Source organism: Bombina bombina, chromosome 3 (assembly GCF_027579735.1).
Source record: "Bombina bombina isolate aBomBom1 chromosome 3, aBomBom1.pri, whole genome shotgun sequence".
In the NCBI taxonomy this organism is placed as follows: Eukaryota; Metazoa; Chordata; class Amphibia; order Anura; family Bombinatoridae; genus Bombina; species Bombina bombina.
This window is the reverse complement of record NC_069501.1, coordinates 361119608-361140909: the sequence shown is the minus strand read 5'-3', so window position 1 is coordinate 361140909 and position 21302 is coordinate 361119608. Positions and strand designations below refer to the sequence as shown.

Genomic DNA, 21302 nt, shown 5'->3' with positions numbered 1-21302 from the left:
GAAACATTTTTTGCCGCCAAAGCTTACACCAGGAAATGAAGAAACTCGCGTCATAACAAGCGCGACTTTTGAACCAAAACAAGTAACGTCAACAAAGACGCAGGAAATGACGAGACTTGCGTCACTATAGACGCAACTTCGCGGCAAAAAAATTTCGCGCCACGAATGATGCAATAAAAATGCCATTTTGCGTCCTCGCGAGCCTAGTTTGCCTGCCAAAATTTGGAAAACAAAGTCAAATTAGAAGAACTGGAACCCCAGGTAAGAAAAATAATCTTCCCAAACATAATTTCCATACTGAATTGGATAGTCTGCAAAAAAAGAGAAATATACATAGACCTGAATCATAGCAAATATATGCAAACACATATATTTAAAACTTTACAATATAATATAAAGCGCCAAATATAGCTGAGACTGTCTTAAAAAAGACATAATTTATGCTTACCTGATAAATTTATTTCTCTTGTAGTGTATTCAGTCCACGGATCATCCATTACTTATGGGATATATTCCCTTCCCAACAGGAAGTTGCAAGAGGATCACCCAAGCAGAGCTGCTATATAGCTCCTCCCCTCCACGTCATATCCAGTCATTCGACCGAAACAAGACAAGAAAGGAGAAACCATAGGGAGCAGTGGTGACTGGAGTTTTAATTAAAATTTAGATCTGCCTTAAAAAAGACAGGGCGGGCCGTGGACTGAATACACTACAAGAGAAATAAATTTATCAGGTAAGCATAAATTATGTTTTCTCTTGTTAAGTGTATTCAGTCCACGGATCATCCATTACTTATGGGATACCAATACCAAAGCTAAAGTACACGGATGATGGGAGGGACAAGGCAGGAACTTAAACGGAAGGAACCACTGCCTGTAGAACCTTTCTCCCAAAAACAGCCTCCGAAGAAGCAAAAGTGTCAAATTTGTAAAATTTTGAAAAGGTGTGAAGCGAAGACCAAGTTGCAGCCTTGCAAATCTGTTCAACAGAGGCCTCATTCTTAAAGGCCCAGGTGGAAGCCACAGCTCTAGTGGAATGAGCTGTAATTCTTTCAAGGGGCTGCTGTCCAGCAGTCTCATAGGCTAAACGTATTATGCTACGAAGCCAAAAGGAGAGAGAGGTTGCCGAAGCTTTTTGACCTCTCCTCTGTCTAGAGTACACGACAAACAGGGAAGAAGTTTGACGAAAATCTTTAGTTGCCTGTAAATAGAACTTCAGGGCACGGACTACGTCCAGATTATGCAAAAGTCGTTCCTTCTTTGAAGAAGGATTAGGACATAATGATGGAACAACAATCTCCTGATTGATATTCCTGTTAGAAACTACCTTAGGTAAAAACCCAGGTTTAGTACGCAGAACTACCTTGTCTGAATGGAAAATCAGATAAGGAGAATCACAATGTAAGGCAGATAACTCAGAGACTCTTCGAGCCGAGGAAATAGCCATCAAAAACAGAACTTTCCAAGATAAAAGTTTAATGTCAATGGAATGAAGGTGTTCAAACGGAACCCCTTGAAGAACTTTAAGAACCAAGTTTAAGCTCCACGGAGGAGCAACAGTCCTAAACACAGGCTTAATCCTAGCCAAAGCCTGACAAAAAGCCTGGACGTCTGGAACTTCTGCCAGACGTTTGTGTAAGAGAATAGACAGAGCAGAAATCTGTCCCTTCAACGAACTAGCAGATAAGCCCTTTTCTAAACCCTCTTGTAGAAAGGACAATATCCTAGGAATCCTAACCTTACTCCATGAGTAACTCTTGGATTCGCACCAATATAAATATTTACGCCATATCTTATGGTAAATTTTTCTGGTAACAGGCTTCCGTGCCTGTATTAAGGTATCAATAACTGACTCCGAGAAGCCACGCTTTGATAGGATCAAGCGTTCAATCTCCATGCAGTCAGCCTCAGAGAAATTAGATTTGGATGGTTGAAAGGACCTTGTATTAGAAGGTCCTGCCTCAGAGGCAGAGACCATGGTGGACAGGACGACATGTCCACTAGGTCTGCATACCAGGTCCTGCGTGGCCACGCAGGCGCTATCAAAATCACGATGCTCTCTCCTGTTTGATCTTGGCAATCAGTCGAGGTAGCAGCGGAAATGGTGGAAATACATAAGCCATGTTGAAAACCCAAGGGGCTGCCAGATCATCTATCAGCGCCGCTCCCGGGTCCCTGGACCTGGATCCGTAACAAGGAAACTTGGCGTTCTGGCGAGACGCCATGAGATCCAGTTCTGGTTTGCCCCAACGATGAATCAGTTGAGTGAAGACCTCCGGATGAAGTTCCCACTCCCCCGGATGAAAAGACTGGCGACTTAGAAAGTCCGCCTCCCAGTTCTCCACACCTGGGTTGTAGATCGCTGACAGGTGGCAAGAGTGAGACTCTGCCCAGCGAATTATCTTTGAGACTTCTAACATCGCTAGGGAACTCCTGGTTCCCCCTTGATGGTTGATGTAAGCCACAGTCGTGATGTTGTCCGACTGAAATCTGATGAACCTCAGTGTTGCTAGCTGAGGCCAAGCTAGAAGAGCATTGAATATTGCTCTCAACTCCAGAATATTTATTGGGAGGAGTTTCTCCTCCTGAGTCCATAATCCCTGAGCCTTCAGGGAGTTCCAGACTGCGCCCCAACCTAGAAGGCTGGCATCTGTTGTTACAATCGTCCAATCTGGCCTGCGAAAGGTCATCCCCTTGGACAGATGGACCCGAGAAAGCCACCAGAGAAGAGAATCTCTGGTCTCTTGATCCAGATTTAGTAGAGGGGACAAATCTGAGTAATCCCCATTCCACTGACTTAGCATGCATAATTGCAGCGGTCTGAGATGCAGGCGCGCAAATGGCACTATGTCCATTGCCGCTACCATTAAGCCGATTACTTCCATGCACTGAGCGACTGACGGGCGTGGAATGGAATGAAGGACACGGCAAGCATTCAGAAGTTTTGATAACCTGGACTCCGTCAGGTAAATCTTCATCTCTATAGAATCTATAAGAGTCCCCAGGAAGGGAACTCTTGTGAGTGGTAATAGAGAACTCTTTTCCACGTTCACCTTCCACCCATGCGACCTCAGAAATGCCAGAACTATCTCTGTATGAGACTTGGCAATTTGAAAACTTGACGCTTGTATCAGAATGTCGTCTAGGTACGGAGCCACCGCTATGCCTCGCGGTCTTAGCACCGCCAGAAGTGAGCCCAGAACCTTTGTAAAGATTCTCGGGGCCGTAGCTAACCCGAAGGGAAGAGCTACAAACTGGTAATGCCTGTCTAGAAAGGCAAATCTTAGGTACCGATAATGATCCTTGTGAATCGGTATGTGAAGGTAAGCATCCTTTAAGTCCACTGTGGTCATGTATTGACCCTCTTGGATCATGGGTAGGATGGTTCGAATAGTTTCCATTTTGAATGATGGAACTCTTAGGAATTTGTTTAAGATTTTTAGGTCCAAGATTGGTCTGAAGGTTCCCTCTTTCTTGGGAACCACAAACAGATGAGTAAAAACCTTGCCCTTGTTCCGTCCGCGGAACTGGGTGGATCACCCCCATTACTAAGAGGTCTTGTACACAGCATAGAAATGCCTCTTTCTTTATTTGGTTTGCTGATAACCTTGAAAGATGAAATCTCCCTCGTGGAGGAGAAGTTTTGAAGTCCAGGAGATATCCCTGAGATATGATCTCCAACGCCCAGGGATCCTGGACATCTCTTGCCCAAGCCTGGGCGAAGAGAGAAAGTCTGCCCCCCACTAGATCCGTTTCCGGATAGGGGGCCCTCTCTTCATGCTGTCTTAGGGGCAGAAGTAGGTTTTCTGGCCTGCTTGCCCTTGTTCCAGGACTGGTTAGCTTTCCAGCCCTGTCTGTAACGAGCAACAGTTCCTTCCTGTTTTGGAGCGGAGGAAGTTGATGCTGCTCCTGCCTTGAAGTTACGAAAGGCACGAAAATTAGACTGTTTGGCCTTTGATTTGGCCCTGTCCTGAGGAAGAGTATGACCCTTACCTCCAGTAATGTCAGCAATAATTTCTTTCAAGCCGGACCCGAATAAGGTCTGCCCTTTGAAAGGAATATTAAGCAATTTAGATTTAGAAGTCACGTCAGCTGACCAGGATTTAAGCCATAGCGCTCTGCGCGCCTGGATGGCGAATCCGGAGTTCTTAGCCGTTAGTTTGGTTAAATGTACAACGGCATCAGAAACAAATGCGTTAGCTAGCTTAAGTGCTTTAAGCTTGTCCATAATCTCGTCCAATGGAGCTGTGCGAATGGCCTCTTCCAGAGACTCAAACCAGAATGCCGCAGCAGCAGTGACAGGCGCAATGCATGCAAGGGGCTGTAAGATAAAACCTTGTTGAACAAACATTTTCTTAAGGTAACCTTCTAATTTTTTATCCATTGGATCCGAAAAAGCACAACTATCCTCCACCGGGATAGTGGTACGTTTAGCTAAAGTAGAAACTGCTCCCTCCACCTTAGGGACCGTCTGCCATAAGTCCCGTGTAGTGGCGTCTATTGGAAACATTTTTCTAAATATAGGAGGTGGGGAAAAGGGCACACCGGGTCTATCCCACTCCTTGCTAATAATTTCTGTAAGCCTTTTAGGTATAGGAAAAACTTCAGTACACACCGGCACCGCATAGTATCTATCCAGCCTACATAATTTCTCTGGAATTGCAACCGTGTTACAATCATTCAGAGCCGCTAATACCTCCCCTAGCAATACGCGGAGGTTCTCAAGCTTAAATTTAAAATTAGAGATCTCTGAATCCGGTTTCCCTGGATCAGATCCGTCACCCACAGAATGAAGCTCTCCATCCTCATGTTCTGCAAATTGTGACGCAGTATCGGACATGGCTCTCACATCATCAGCGCGCTCTGTCCTTAACCCAGAGCTATCGCGCTTGCCTCTTAATTCTGGCAATTTAGATAATACTTCTGTCATAACAGTAGCCATGTCTTGCAAAGTGATTTGTATGGGCCTCTCTGATGTACTTGGCGCCACAATATCACGCGCCTCCTGAGCGGGAGGCGAAGGTACTGACACGTGAGGAGAGTTAGTCGGCATAACTTCCCCCTCGTTGTCTGGTGATAATTTCTTTACAAGAAAAGATTTTTAAAGTGACATCAATGCATTTAGTACACAAATTTCTATGGGGCTCCACATTGGCCTTCAAACATAGTGAACAAAGAGATTCATCTGTGTCAGACATGTTTAAACAGACTAGCAATGAGACTAGCAAGCTTGAAAATACTTTCAAATAAATTTACAAGCAATATAAAAACGCTACTGCGCCTTTGAGAAGCACAAAAAGCTGTCACAGTTGAAATAACAATGAACCAAATTAGTTATAGCAACCAAATTTTCACAGTAAATGTATTAAGTTAGCAAAGGATTGCACCCACCAGCAACAGGATGATGAACCCCTTAATACCCAAAAACGGATAACAATTTAATAATTAACGTTTTTATCACAGTCAAACACACTGTCACAGGTCTGCTGTGACTGATTACCTCCCTCAAAATGAATTTTGAAGACCCCTGAGCTCTCTAGAGACGTCCTGGATCATGGAGGATGAAGTAGGAAGATTGTGACTGAATTTTTACTGCGCAAAAAAGCGCTAAAATAGGCCCCTCCCACTCATAATACAACAGTGGGGAAGCTCAGTTAACTGTTTCTATGCAGAAAACAAAGATAGCCACGTGGTAAAAATCATGCCCCAATAAGTTTTATCACCAAGTACCTCACAAAAAACGATTAACATGCTAGTAAACGTTTTGAACATACATTTTAAAAGCTATGAAGTGTTATTAATAAGCCTGCTACCAGTCGTTTTTACTGCAGTTAAGGCTCATACATTACTTCAGTATTAACAGTATTTTCTGAGTCAAATTCCATTCCCTAGAAAAATACTTCAGTGTACACACACTCATCAGCCTAATACCAGTCGCTACCACTGCATTTAATGCTGAACTTACATTACATTGGTATTAGCAGTATTTTCTCAGTCAATTCCATTCCTTAGAAAAATAATTTACTGCACATACCTCGTTTGCAGGGGGGCCCTGCATGCTATTCCCCTTTTCTGAAGTTACCTCACTCCTCAGAATGTGTGAGAACAGCCAGTGGATCTTAGTTACGTCTGCTAAGATCATAGAAAACGCAGGCAGATTCTTCTTCTAATGCTGCCTGAGAACAAACAGCACACTCCGGTGCCATTTAAAATAACAAACTTTTGATTGAAGAAATAAACTAAGTTTAAAAACACCACAGACCTCTCACAACGACCTATCTTTAGTTAGGTTGCAAGAGAATGACTGGATATGACATGTGAGGGGAGGAGCTATATAGCAGCTCTGCTTGGGTGATCCTCTTGCAACTTCCTGTTGGGGAAGAGATATAATCCCATAAGTAATGGATGACCCGTGGACTGACTACACTTAACAAGAGAAAATATAATTTCCAACCATGCTCTTGAAAAAACAACACAAGTCAGTCGGTATGAGATATTGCTAAATGTAAAGATGGAGCCTGTACCAAGATATTGTTCAGGTAAGGAACCACCAAAACACCCTGAGCTCTTATCACCGATCCCAGAACCTTCATAAAAATTCTGGGAGTGGTATCTAGGCCAAAAGGTTAGAGACACAAATTGGAAATGCTTGTCCAGAAATGCAAATCTTGATGATGATCCCTATGAATAGGGATATGAAGATTAACATGCTTCAGATCTTTAGAGGACATGAGCTGTCCTCTTTGGACAAGAGGTAGATGCGTCCGAATGGTCTCCATGAAAGAAGAAGGAACCCTGAGAAACTTGTTTAAAGTTTTTTAAATCCAGGACAGGTCTGTAAATTCCTTCTTTCTTGGGAACAAATCCCTGACCCTGTTCCAAATCTGTAACTATTACTCCCATAGATTCCAGATCTGAAATCAACTGAAAAAAGGCACCTGCCTTTCCAGGATTTTTTGTAACATGAGACAGAAGAAACCTTCCCCTGAGGGCCTTGATCTGAAACCTATTTTGTATCCTTAGGAAATAATGCTCAGATCTTAAACAGAATAAAAGCATACCCCCTGAAAAAAGCAAAATCTGCCCCTACCAGAAGATCTGGATTTGGGGACATTCATGCAGACTTGATAGTGGAAACAGGATTTTTGAAATGTTTTATATCTGTTCCAATTCAGGTTTGGCTTCAAGGAAAACCCCGAAGATTTCACATTCTTAGATTTACGAAATAAACAAAAATGATTAAAAGCCCTAGATTTATACTTTGGCTTCTTATCTCCTGAGGGAGAAAGGCTCCATTCCCCCCAGTCACGTATAGTTAATGTCATCAAGACCAGAACCAAACAACGTAACCCACAGACAGCAACTATTTGATGTTGATGTGTATTCTTGGCAACAAGTAAAGTCAACCTTACAATACACTTAGGAATTACAGAAATTGGTCCTTGATGGTGTCACATTGGGAATTTTTTCACAAGATGACTGACATTCTAATCCCGAAAAATAACCCCTTTCTTTTACCATGTACCAAAAGTACACAAAGACTGTGACCACCCTCAAACGAGGACCAATTGTGTCAGGTATTGACTGCTTACTCAAGCCTTTATCTGAATGGTTGTACATGATAATACAGCCTATAGTGAAAAAACAAATAAGTTACATTAAAGATACAGGTTACCTCATTAATACACTTAAAGAAATTCAGTAGCAGGAAGGGTATTTCTGGATGGTTGTCGGCATTGTGTCTTTATATACGGTTATAATGTATAATTTAGGTATTTGCATAGTTCAATTTTTTCTAAATCATGATTTAGACTTAGATCCTGCAGTAAAGTGTTTTGTCTGTGATGTGCTACAGTTTCTATTCAAAACAAATACATGCAAGCACCTACTGTAGAGTTAATTTTTCTTAAACAAATATATTAGCCTTAGTAGCAGTCAAAACCTTGACATACAGTCCCTCTCCCACTGCATGGGGATATGAATATTCCACAACTGAACCAAAGTCACTGTATCTCAGTGGATTTATCCACAAACTGAAAAGTAGCAGAAAGTAATACAGCCTCAAAATGGGGTAAACTCTGGACTCCATCTCTGCTAACCTGAGCTTCTCTCGCTCAAACGGATCCTGGCAGAGACTCTACCTTCTTTGCAGATCTCCAAGAGCTCTGACTTCTGTTGCCACTCTCACCCCTCGGCTGTAGCTTGTGACGTATCCGGAATCCCAATCACGTGGTAGGCAGTGGGAGTGACCACTACTGGCAGGAGATCCAATCCGAAGGAGTGCTCACCAAATATACCAAATATTCAGACAATATCAATTGAAATGAAGAGAAGGAGCACCCCCATGTTCGGATTAAAAACGTAACTTTATTTTCAACGTGCAAAAGTTAAAATTCTTCACAAAAACATGGCAGCAAAGGTGGGAAAAATATGGTTAATTCCCAAGGACCCACTGACGCGTTTCGGCTTGTCTGCCGTAATCGTAGTGTGATCCAGTGGCCTGTTCCGGCCTCTTTTATGTTAAAAGATATAATTTGATTGGCTTAAAAGCTTAATGGGATTTAACCATGTCTTTCCTATTCTTAGCATATTTACTGTATAAACAATTACCATCACATTTCTTATAGCATCGAGAGGAAGATATGCACGAACACAACTTTACTCATTTAAAACTTAAATATAATTTGTTGGTGTCGCAAAGGGTTCACATAAAATGTGAAATTATTGGAAATATACAGTGATTATTTGTCAGATTTGGATAGTAATGATGTTCTTTTACAAACATCAAAGAATTAAAGTATACTAATAATTTCTTCAATAACACTCTCTGTGACACTCTCGGTAGGCATTTAAGCCATTAGAGCAATATTTAGTTAATATAGGGAGCTTAATTCTTAAAATTTAGTGCATGAATACCTTAAAAATGGCAAAGAACCGCTGTATCCCTATACATACTGATATATCTTTCAGAGATTTGTAGAAAAATTGCTCAAATCCCTGAATGTTATTGATATTCAGTGTTTTTAAACCTATATATTTCAATACCCAAATAAGATAATTATCTAGATATCACAAAATTTTATGTTTGACAGTTTGTATTCTACATTACTGTGGAATGGGGCAAAATTTGCCCCAGAGTGCACCAATATTTTTGTTGCATATGGGAATTGACACACATCTACAACACTAAGAATCAATTATACAACAAAATGTTGCTGATTGTTAGGTTTATAGATTTGCTATTTATTGTCACAAAACTGCTAAATGAAGACCTATTTCAGGGTTATTTGTTTTATTTGAGTAAAAATAATTTTAAATTGAAGTTCACTGGAAACCTTTAAAAGTAATAAAATTAACTTTCGTGATTTAACCCTAGAAGGAATACAGAACAAAGTAGTAACAAGAACATATAGAAACCCCACAGCAGGAAATACTATCCAACATGCTTCTTCAAAACATCCTAAACACCTATTAAGAGCCAACCCAAAGGGCCAGTTTGTGAGACTCAGGAAAAAAACAGAATCAGATCAAATTTATGAACAACAATCTGTGGAAGTTCGGGATCGCCTTTTGCATAGAGGCTCCAATTTTAATGATCTAGAGAAGTGCCAGAGAGAAGTTAAAAAAACATATAAAAAGGGAAACAAATACTAAGAGATAGTTGCTTTACACAGAATGCTATAGTTTTTACCCCAGAGTATAAAGAACAATTTGATTCTGTTGTGAAAATTTTGAAAAAATATCTTTACATACTGTGAGGAGATAAGTTATTGAAATCACAAAGACACAATTGTCAATTTGTTTTTAAAAAAAAATTGAGAAAAAAAAAAAAAAAACATACAAAATCGATGTGCCCAAGCCAAAATGCCTAACATAATAGTCCCCAGGCTACAGGCTAAGCAGGTTCCAATAATAACCTCCACACTTACCTGATTGGCACCCATACTACAGGACTTACTATAAGCAGAAGGAACTGTTTAAATAGATAGCCAATCCTGTGCTGTATTTGTGACAGCAGAGGATCTACATTTATACAGGATAACATTGAACCAACAGGAGGCGGCTAGGGACCGATCCCTGCGGCACCTGTGGCAGGCCTGTGACTAACTCCCATAAGGTGTTCTTGTGCAATACTCCAAAAACATCCCTCATTCCAGACAGTAGCTCTCTCAGGGGAAACTGGGTCTCACCTTCCTCCTGCAAAGACAAACACAAGACTAGTTTCCAGTAAGGTGGGAGGGGTTTTAAGGGCTCTGGGAGTTTGCGGATCTTTGTCTGGTAGCTAGAAGTAGAATTCCTAGGAGTAATGGATTGTGAACTCTCACCACCTTTATGAAAGAAAAAGCAACAAGAGGAAATATCAGAAGAGGAGGTAACCAACCAATCCCTTTATAAAACAGTTCTAGCCCTAGAGGGCTTGTGTACCTTGTTCTCCTCTATGTGAGAACCGTAATTTCAGAATCTATATTTACTCTGGAAATTCAAAGACAAAAAAAAAAACACCACCAATCTAAAAATAAAATTAAACAAAATATAGCAACTCTAGAGCACTGGAAAAAATGGACTCAGACTTTGGTTATTCTTCTTGGCTTTGTTTAAAGCCAGTCTTAGTTGTTAGTGCTACTATAGTGAGCAAATCTATAATATTTAAAACACTAAAAGGTATATGTAGACAAATGCTGATGAATAGAAACACAATGAGTAGGGTTGCGCCTAAACTATTAGCATAAAAGATAATAGAGTCTTAAAATGGAGTTAACATCCGATAGCGTTCCAAGGGACACTGTGTAAGTGAGCAATCTTATGGAGATCGGAGTAGAAACCAGAAGACCTTAGAAGGGGAAGCCACAAGTGTCTTGGCAGCAGTATAAACCGCAACATATCTTTGTGTGGGTGCGCACAGCTGATGAGCATTTACCGGTATTTGCAAATAACTTTTCATCCAATTTTTTCCTTAAGGATACTTCCATCTTTTCCATAAGAGGATATTTACAAACATATTAACAGACATTTTTCTATTGTATAGACACTAAGTCCCGGGCATTTCTTTGCTATTTGGTATCTTTGAGATTTTATGTTTTGAGTCTATGGGTCTCAGGCATTAACGAAAACAGAATTTATGTTTACCTGATAAATTACTTTCTCCAACGGTGTGTCCGGTCCACGGCGTCATCCTTACTTGTGGGATATTCTCTTCCCCAACAGGAAATGGCAAAGAGCCCAGCAAAGCTGGTCACATGATCCCTCCTAGGCTCCGCCTACCCCAGTCATTCGACCGACGTTAAGGAGGAATATTTGCATAGGAGAAACCATATGTTACCGTGGTGACTGTAGTTAAAGAAAATAAATTATCAGACCTGATTAAAAAAACCAGGGCGGGCCGTGGACCGGACACACCGTTGGAGAAAGTAATTTATCAGGTAAACATAAATTCTGTTTTCTCCAACATAGGTGTGTCCGGTCCACGGCGTCATCCTTACTTGTGGGAACCAATACCAAAGCTTTAGGACACGGATGAAGGGAGGGAGCAAATCAGGTCACCTAAATGGAAGGCACCACGGCTTGCAAAACCTTTCTCCCGAAAATAGCCTCAGAAGAAGCAAAAGTATCAAATTTGTAAAATTTAGAAAAAGTGTGCAGTGAAGACCAAGTCGCTGCCTTACATATCTGATCAACAGAAGCCTCGTTCTTGAAGGCCCATGTGGAAGCCACAGCCCTAGTGGAGTGAGCTGTGATTCTTTCAGGAGGCTGCCGTCCGGCAGTCTCCTAAGCCAATCGGATAATGCTTTTAATCCAGAAGGAGAGAGAGGTAGAAGTTGCTTTTTGACCTCTCCGTTTACCAGAATAAACAACAAACAAAGACAAAGTTTGTCTGAAAACCTTAGTAGCTGCTAAGTAAAATTTGAGAGCACGAACTACATCCAAGTTGTGCAACAAACGTTCCTTCTTTGAAACTGGATTAGGACACAAAGAAGGCACAACTATCTCCTGGTTAATGTCTTTGTTAGAAACAACTTTTGGAAGAAAACCAGGTTTAGTACGCAAAACCACCTTATCTGCATGGAACACCAGATAAGGAGAAGAACACTGCAGAGCAGATAATTCTGAAACTCTTCTAGCAGAAGAAATTGCAACCAAAAACAAAACTTTCCAAGATAATAACTTTAAATTTTAAACTAAACACACTTTATTACTGCAATTGCGAAAAAGTATGAAGGAATTGTTCAAAATTCACCAAAATTTCACCACAGTGTCTTAAAGCCTTAAAAGTATTGCACACCAAATTTGGAAGCTTTAACCCTTAAAATAACGGAACCGGAGCCGTTTTTATATTTAACCCCTTTACAGTCCCTGGAATCTGCTTTGCTGAGACCCAACCAAGCCCAAAGGGGAATACGATACCAAATGATGCCTTCAGAAAGACCTTTCTATGTATCAGAGCTCCACACACATGCAGCTGCATGCCATGCTGTCCTCAAAAACAAGTGCGCCATACCGGCGCGAAAATGAGGCTCTGACTATGATTAGGGAAAGCCCCTAAAGAATAAGGTGTCAAAAACAGTGCCTGCCGATATAATCATATCAAAATACCCAGAATAAATGATTCCTCAAGGCTAAATATGTGTTAATAATGAATCGATTTAGCCCAGAAAAAGTCTACAGTCTTAATAAGCCCTTGTGAAGCCCTTATTTACTATCTTAATAAACATGGCTTACCGGATCCCATAGGGAAAATGACAGCTTCCAGCATTACATCGTCTTGTTAGAATGTGTCATACCTCAAGCAGTAAGAGACTGCACACTGTTCCCCCAACTGAAGTTAATTGCTCTCAACAGTCCTGTGTGGAACAGCCATGGATTTTAGTTACGGTGCTAAAATCATTTTCCTCATACAAACAGAAATCTTCATCTCTTTTCTGTTTCTGAGTAAATAGTACATACCAGCACTATTTTAAAATAACAAACTCTTGATTGAATAATAAAAACTACAGTTAAACACTAAAAAACTCTAAGCCATCTCCGTGGAGATGTTGCCTGTACAACGGCAAAGAGAATGACTGGGGTAGGCGGAGCCTAGGAGGGATCATGTGACCAGCTTTGCTGGGCTCTTTGCCATTTCCTGTTGGGGAAGAGAATATCCCACAAGTAAGGATGACGCCGTGGACCGGACACACCTATGTTGGAGAAATAGCCTTCTGTTTTTAAGAGTTTTATGTGTTTTTAATTGGCCATTTATATAGTAAGAATAGCACATTCTACACTATATAATAAGATAAATAAGAATAGTTCATTCATTACTACAATTTTTGAAATATGCAATTTTATATTAATGCACTTTTAGCAATATGCACTTTCAGTTGTTTAGTGGATTGTGGATCAACATTTAATACACTTTTTTACTGTTTATAATCCCATTTTTTCCAAATGCTGATGAATAACCTAATAATAAATATAAAACCCTGGCATGGATACAGATGGGCTAAGAAAATATATTCCATGAATCCACCAATTATCACATCCAACAAAATGCCCTCTTATCCTTTGCTCCAAGGCTGTGTTAAACAAGGGTATCTAGGAAAAAGGTGGGTACCCGTAAAAAGAAATGTCACATTACATATACCAATGGAAGGCATGCTCTTGCATGTCAGGAGGCCTGCATGACAAGATCTGCCCCTAGACAGCCCTATGCAATTCAGGGAGTGGCTGCGTCATTGCAGTACCAAGCATGCAGCAATTGTGGAATTCATTACCTAAGGAGGTAGTAAATGCCAACACCTTAGATACATTAAAATGCTTTAGATACTTTTCTGGATATAAACAGAATTCAGGGATATGATTGATTGTGTTAAATGGGTCACCATTTTAAATTGGATTAATTTAAGCTCAACTGGAGCTTTTTTGTAAGTATATTGAGATTTGTATAGGTTGAATTTAATGGACTTCTATCTTTTTTCAGCCTCATCTACTGTTATTAGGAAGGTTCACCATTATTCTTTCTTCATCTGTGTAGAACTGTAGCCTGCACTAACACTCACCAAATTGGCAGAAGTGTATGTAAGGATGAATATTTTATTCTTGGGGGTGGGGGGAGAGGAGTTCTACCTTCATTAGGAAGAAATGAGTGTGAATATTCCCTGCCATGTCACCACAAGAATGTAAGAGTAAGTAGCAGTAGCATACATGAACTGTATTGTTACATATTTCATTTTAAATTGTAGGCCCGAAAAGAGCAATAATGAAAGATTACTTACCAAGGTTGGCATACATCACAAACAAGTTAAAATACTGTTGTAAATGTCGACCATGCTCCGATACTTCTCTTCTAAGGAGGTTAAGAACTGCTCTTAGCAACTGGTCACTTAAACTCAGATTATCATAGGCCTGGGGGAAAAAAACGGAAAAACTAAGATAGGAAAAAAAAACTATCCTGATATATTATTTACTAAACAGACAAAATGTGAAAATGTAAAATGCTAGTAAGCTATATTTGAACTGCTAATAAATAAACTTGCTCCTGAAAAAGACAATTTTATACTGTATGATATATATACATTTACCTGACTTGAAGGTCCAGCAGATGTAAAAGGTAAAGTACAGGGTCCATCTTGTAAAGAAAAATGTGCAATAAATACTACAAGTTTTGCAAAAGCACCCCTTACTTCTGCACTGGGACATTCCAAAAGGTATTCAGAAAAGCGATTTGGATGAGCAAAAAGAACGCCATGTGCAAACCAATATCGTACATTCTTACTATGGCGGAGAAGGATACATAATGCATCATACCTGAAGAAAAAAAGACAAACAATGAGCGTTGACTACTTAAAAGGAAATCTGTCACAATTTCTTTGTTGAATCCAACAGAGGTACATTATAAAATATATTGCAATTATTGGGGGGGGGGGGAGAAATATGATTGTGTGAAATAAACATTGTTTTATGCTTGTGGGTTGTGTCACTGCACACCAATATAACTATACATTACTATGGTAAAATGGACATTACCCAAGTGGCTAGGGGTAAAGCCTGATGTATTGTAATTCCCCCATCTACACTAATTTTTTTGCCTCTGTCGGGGTGGGGATTGAAGGGGGCACCCTGCTGGTCCTCTGGCATGCAAGTGAACCTTGGGGAATGAGGTTAACAGACAGAGGCAAAAAAGATAGTAAAGATGGGGGAATTACAGTGAATCGTATATACGTTTGATGTGGTGATACAGGATTTATAATCATACATCAGGCTTTACCCACAGCCTCTTGGGTAGTGTCTGTTGCTACCCAATATCTGACTTTACTCATAACACACACACATACATATATATATATTACCAAGTCCTATGAATGCTGATTTATATGCAGTATCTGGATCAAGGACTTACTTCATGCATACAGGCATTTGATAACGGAGAGTGCTTTTTAAGGGCTAGATTATAAGTGTAGCACTAATTAGCCCTTTTACTAGACTAGAGCACTAACAGTAAACCTTCTGCGCGAGTCGGGTTAGGCTGGTATTACGAGTTGAAAGTAAATACTTAAATCCCTCCAGCGCTAACCCGACTCGCGCAAAAGGTTTACTGCTAGCGCAGTTAAACTATTGAGCACAATATTTTACTGTCCCACAGAAGTGAATGGAGAACAAAAAACAGTGAAACCCCCCTAAACACCATCCTTGAGCACTAACCGAAATTGCCATAAGACCCCAACAATAACCACTAAACTGCCACAGAGCCCACTGCAAAGTCCCCACTACACTATTAACCACTAAACCGCCACCCCCCACATTGCCCACTACCTCTTTACACTATTAACTCCTAAACTGCCAACCCCCCACATTGCAAACTACTTTATTAACCCCTAAACCACCACATCCCAAACGCTTTACACTATTAACCCCTAAACTGCCACAACCCCCCACCGCAAAGTAAGCTTCCGCCACCCCCCACATTGCCCACTACCTCCTTACACTATTAACTCCTAAACTGCCAACCCCCCACATTGCAAACTACTTTATTAACCCCTAAACCACCACATCCCAAACGCTTTACACTATTAACCCCTAAACTGCCACAACCCCCCACCGCAAAGTAAGCTTTTACACTATTAACCCCTAAACTATTAACAAACCCTATGGTAACCCGTTTTGCGACCTTTAACACAGAGGTCTTCATCATGCGGTCACTAGCCACGCACTGAAATTTGAATTCAAGGTACCCCTTTTATATTGGGGTACCCTTGCATTCATATTGGCTGATTTTCATGTTCAAATTATCCAATAGAATGAAAGCTTTTTCTTTTGGCTAATTTGAACATGCAAATCAGCCAATAGGAATGCATAAAAAGGGTAACTCGCATTCAAAATTCAGTGTGTGACTGGTGACCGCATGAAGAGGACCTCTGTGATCAAGGTCGCAAGAAGAGTACCACTGCCGTAGCTGTTGGAATGAAGAGACTGCCGCCACCATCATCTTTGGTGAGTATCATCAAGGGGTTTAAAATTATTATAATTTATTGGGGGGGGGGGGTTATTGTTAGAGGGTTGTAGAGTTTTTTCAGAAAATGACCCGGATCACATGCCCTACCAAAGGCCCTTTTAAGGGCTATTTGTAGTTTATTTTCTAAAATAGGTTTCTTGGGGGGGGGTGGGGTGGAAGGGGGGTACTAGAATAGGCATAATTCTTTTTTGATTTTTTGGTAATTTGTTATTTTTTGTAAGGTAGTTTTTTTTTTATTTGGTAAAGATAGGGTTAGTCTATTTTGGGTTAACTTTGTGGTTGTTAGGTTATGGGGTTTAGATGTTAGTGGGTTACTTTGCATTGGGGGGCTGGCGGTTTAAGGGTTAATAGTGTAGCAGCTTACTTTGCAATGCGGGGGCCTGGCATTTTCGGGGTTAATAGTGTAGTGCAGACTTTGCGATGTGGGTGGTGTGGCGTTTTAGGGGTTAATAGTGTAAAGGGGTAGTTTGCGATGTGGGGGGTGGCAGTTTAGGGGTTCATAGTGAAGTTTAGTGCTACTGTTTCATCCGGAAAAACGCTTTACGCAAGCTTTCAGGTTGTGTAAAAAGTTTGAGTGGTAAATGCGATTGCGTTTGAGTGATCGGATTTACTTTCAACTTATAATATGAAAATATGGGTAGCATAAATTACTGCGAGTTTGTGCAAACAAATTAGCAGTAATTTGAACTGTGCTCCACTTGTAATATGGATTTGAGAGTAAAGAACACTGCAATCTCGCGACCGTGTTTACGCTCCTAGCGCTAATGATAACACTACACTTGTAATCTAGCCCTTAATGGGATTGTGTGTACTCTGGATTTTAATACAATCACACCTTTATTGTGGCGTTTCAAGGATAAGACGAGGAAGGGGTACTTAACTCTGAAACGTCACAATAAAGGTGCGATTATATTAAAGGAACATGAAACCCAAATGTTTTCTTTAATGATTCAAATATATTATAAATTTTTAAACTACTTTCCAATTTACTTCTATTATGAATTTTGTTTCATTCTCTTGGTATCTTTTATTGAAGAAGCAGCAATGCACTCCTGGGAGCTAACTGAACACATTTGAAAGTCAATGACAATGGGCATACAAGTTAAGCCACCAATTAGCAGCTAAATGCTAAGCCTATCTAGAAATGCTTTTCAAGAAAAGACATCAAGAGAATGACGCAAATAAGATATTAGACGTAAATTGGAAAATAGTTTAAAATTGTATTTTCTATCTGAATCATGTTGAGTTTCATGTCCCTTAAATATCCTGTCTGGACTTTTCACTGTGGACATTTTTGCTGGAACCCTAGTATTTAAAACAGGTGCTAATGATCACAAAAAGAGCAGCATTCTATGTTCTTTATGCACAGAATACAACAAATACACATGGCTATAAACGAGTTATTAACAAAGTGTGTAAGTGGTTTATTTTATTTACTGTGAAGTAATGAGATATTTAAACATTGTTAAGACACTGTATTATGTGATTAAGAGCCCCTCACTCCAAAACAGGGGAAACGTTATTAAACAGAACATAGCTGTGACATTTATTTTACAGGGATCACTGCTGCAAGAATGGCAATGCTAAAAGTGTGCTTACTTGCCACAGTACTTTTCAAACTTTAAAGAGGCTACCAGAGGAAGCAAGCAGGTTTTATAACTGCAAACCCTGTTTGCAATGGAAGGAAGAAAGCTGGCATAGTGGACACTACTTTAGTTTATGGGTACTTGGAAACATTAAAAGATGGCACATTGTTGTATATTACCAACTCTTCACATCTTTATCAACTAAAAAAAACCCTCCAAACTCCATTTATCTGTAACGTACTTAGGATTTGTAATGAAGAATATATTTGACAATGTCATGAAAGAAAAGCATTTACCAGTCACTGGCTGGGCCACGAACAACTTTCTTTGTGTGAAACCCTGTGGTGAATAAGAATTTAGCAGCAAGTTGTATACTAATCATAGTTATTTCTTCTGGCTCCGGTAACAGATGATCTTGTCCTAAAAGATGAAAAAAAAAATTGGCGTTTACAGCATTAAGCAGCTTTTAAAATAAACTATATGTTATTTTGTAAAGCAAAACAAATAACAGACTGTGTACATTAAAGTCACTGCAGACAGTTTCACTTTAAAGTGATGGTAAATCCTAGCGATTTACCAGTGGAACAAATAAAGGGGACTTTCAGTCATGAAGTAAAAAATACTTCATGCTGAAAGTTCCTTTATTTGTTTGAAACATTCCCGCACTGAGCTCCTCAGACAGCCCACTGCCCTTTATTTGTTCCACTGGTAAATCTTAGCGTTTCACAAATGCTAGGATTTACCATCATTTTAAGCACAATTACTAGTATCACTATTCAAAATTAATCTTCAACCTTGTTAAACCAACATAAATTTTTTTTATTTGCACATACACACATTTATTTAGCCCATTTTGAATTCACTCAGGTTTTCCTCTGTTTTGCAATGTTTTAACTCAATGGAAAGTAAAAATGGTCACATACTACAAATAAAGCAGATACTGTTACTATAAAAAAGTACCTATGCTATTTACTCTTAAAGAAATCATATGTTCTATTTCAAATACATCTCCCCAGCAACAAGACAATTCATTTAATATATAAATTATTTGTCCCTACTGTGCACTCTCTTAATATGACACACACACATATATATATATATATATATATATATATAGCTGCTAACCATACCTACAAGGGTAAAATAAATCCAAATAACAGGGCTGCAATATATGCAGTTAAGATCCTGAAATCATATACATTATATGAAAAGCATGTGTCACACAACAGTAAGGATTTGTAACTTGTTTAGCAATGACAATAATTCTGCAAAAATGATCTTTCAGCAAGTATTGGTATTTTAAAGGGTTGAACACTGAAAAAAACAGCAGCACCTTTATAAGATTATTACCATAGGCAAAACTGTCTCAACAAGATTTGGTGTTACTACACACCAGGTTAAGAAAAAAAAAATCAATGACTTTTTGGAAAACGCAGCCACCTTTAGTAGCACTACAATAGTACAAGAAAAGAGATGATGTATTTCTATAACCTGAAAATTATATTCTTACATTACATAGATTTTGAAACCTTTGATATACCATATGTTTGTTGTTCTTTCTACATGGATAACAAACAATATACACAATTTTACATACTTAAATAATTTATTTAACAATCCTCATCATACTGCACATTGAATACTTTCTATTTTTCACTACTTTCTTCTACTACTTATGCATATGACCTCAGTATCTACTTTTCCGCCCCCTCTTATCTCTGTAGCTAGAACCATTCATGTCTTTCATTATCATTATCTTAATTCAACAGTCCCCCTTAAAGGGACATTAAACACTAAATAAATGTCAGACAGGATGATGCATTCAAAGAAAAGATTAGTCTGAGAATAACGTAGATGTATATTTTAAAGTTTTATTAGTCATTTAAATATTGACAAAATAAGTGCAAAGTTTTAATGTCTATAAAAAAATGGGAGCTGCCATGTTGTAACTTAGGTTACCTTCTGTGCTGTGCCCAGTTAGGGACAGTTATAAATAGGTCACTAGAGTGTGCAGCCAATGGCTGTGTGGAATATAACAGTGTTCTACACTTCAATTTATATCAGAAACTGAAAAGGTCACAATATCAGAATAGAATTACAGGAAAAATAAATAATTAAAGTATATTGTAGACTTCTTTTTATATATACTATTTATCATTTTATATTACCATCTCAAAGTGTTTAAAAAGATACTGAACCCAAATTTTTTCTTTAATGATTCAGATAGAGCATGCAATTTTAAGCAACTTTCTAATTTACTCCTAATATTTTTTCTTTGTTCTCTTGGTATCTTTATTTGAAAAAGCAGGAATGTAAGTTTACAAGTCGGCCCATTTTTGGTTCAACCCCCAATTAGCGATTGCTGATTGGTGGCTAAATTTGGGTTAAAAGGACAGTCAACACCAGACTTTTTGTTGTTTAAAAGGATAGATAATCCCTTTATTACCCATTCCCCAGTTTTGCATTACCAACACGGTTATATTAATACACGTTTTACCTCTGTAATTACCTTGTATCTAAGCCTCTGCAAACTGCTCCTTATTTCAGTTCTTTTGACAGACTTGCATTTTAGCCAATCAGTGCTCACTCCTAGGTAACTTCACGTGCGTGAGCTCAATGTTAACTATATGTAACACATGAACGCCCTCTAGTGGTGAAAAACTGTCAAAATGCATTCAGATTAGAGGTGGCCTTCAAGGTCTAAGAAATTAGCATATGAACCTCCTAGGTTTAGCTTTCAACTAAGAATACCAAGAGAATAAAGCAAAATTGGTGATAAAAGTAAATTGAAAAGTTGTTTAAAATTACATGCTCTATTTGAATCATAAAAGTTTTTTTGGACTTGACAGTCCCTTTAAGTATCCCTTTAAACACTTTGAGATGGTAATATAAAATGCTAAATAGCATATTATCCTACTACATAACCACCTTTGCTAACACGTGCAGTTGTCACAATTGATTAGACTGAAAAAGATAAACAGTATAACATTTTCTCACATAACTGCATTCTGGGCCCTTTAACCTACTACTTTTTTTTCTTAACCATTACTAGTTAAGATAATTTTACACTATTTTTCTATTCTTACTCTTATTATTAGTAATATCCCATTTCAAATACATTTATTTTCATTTACATTTCTTCTGTTCCTTTATCTCTGTATCAGATTTTCTTTAGATTTTAAAGTGATGGTAATCTCTCCCCTTAAAAAAACAGATCATCAGTTGTAA

The 21302-nt window shown here is 39.0% G+C and overlaps 1 protein-coding gene across 1 annotated transcript in view; it reads right to left on the bottom strand.

Moving 5' to 3' along the window:
* The window catches only part of USP9X (ubiquitin specific peptidase 9 X-linked), a gene marked incomplete in the record, with an annotated part of 1177890 nt that overhangs the window by 89708 nt on the left and 1066880 nt on the right, over nt 1-21302 (bottom strand). The window contains 3 exon segments of the mRNA XM_053706481.1: nt 14252-14381; nt 14558-14783; nt 18371-18494. Of these exon segments, the coding sequence (XP_053562456.1) occupies nt 14252-14381; nt 14558-14783; nt 18371-18494 (480 nt within the window).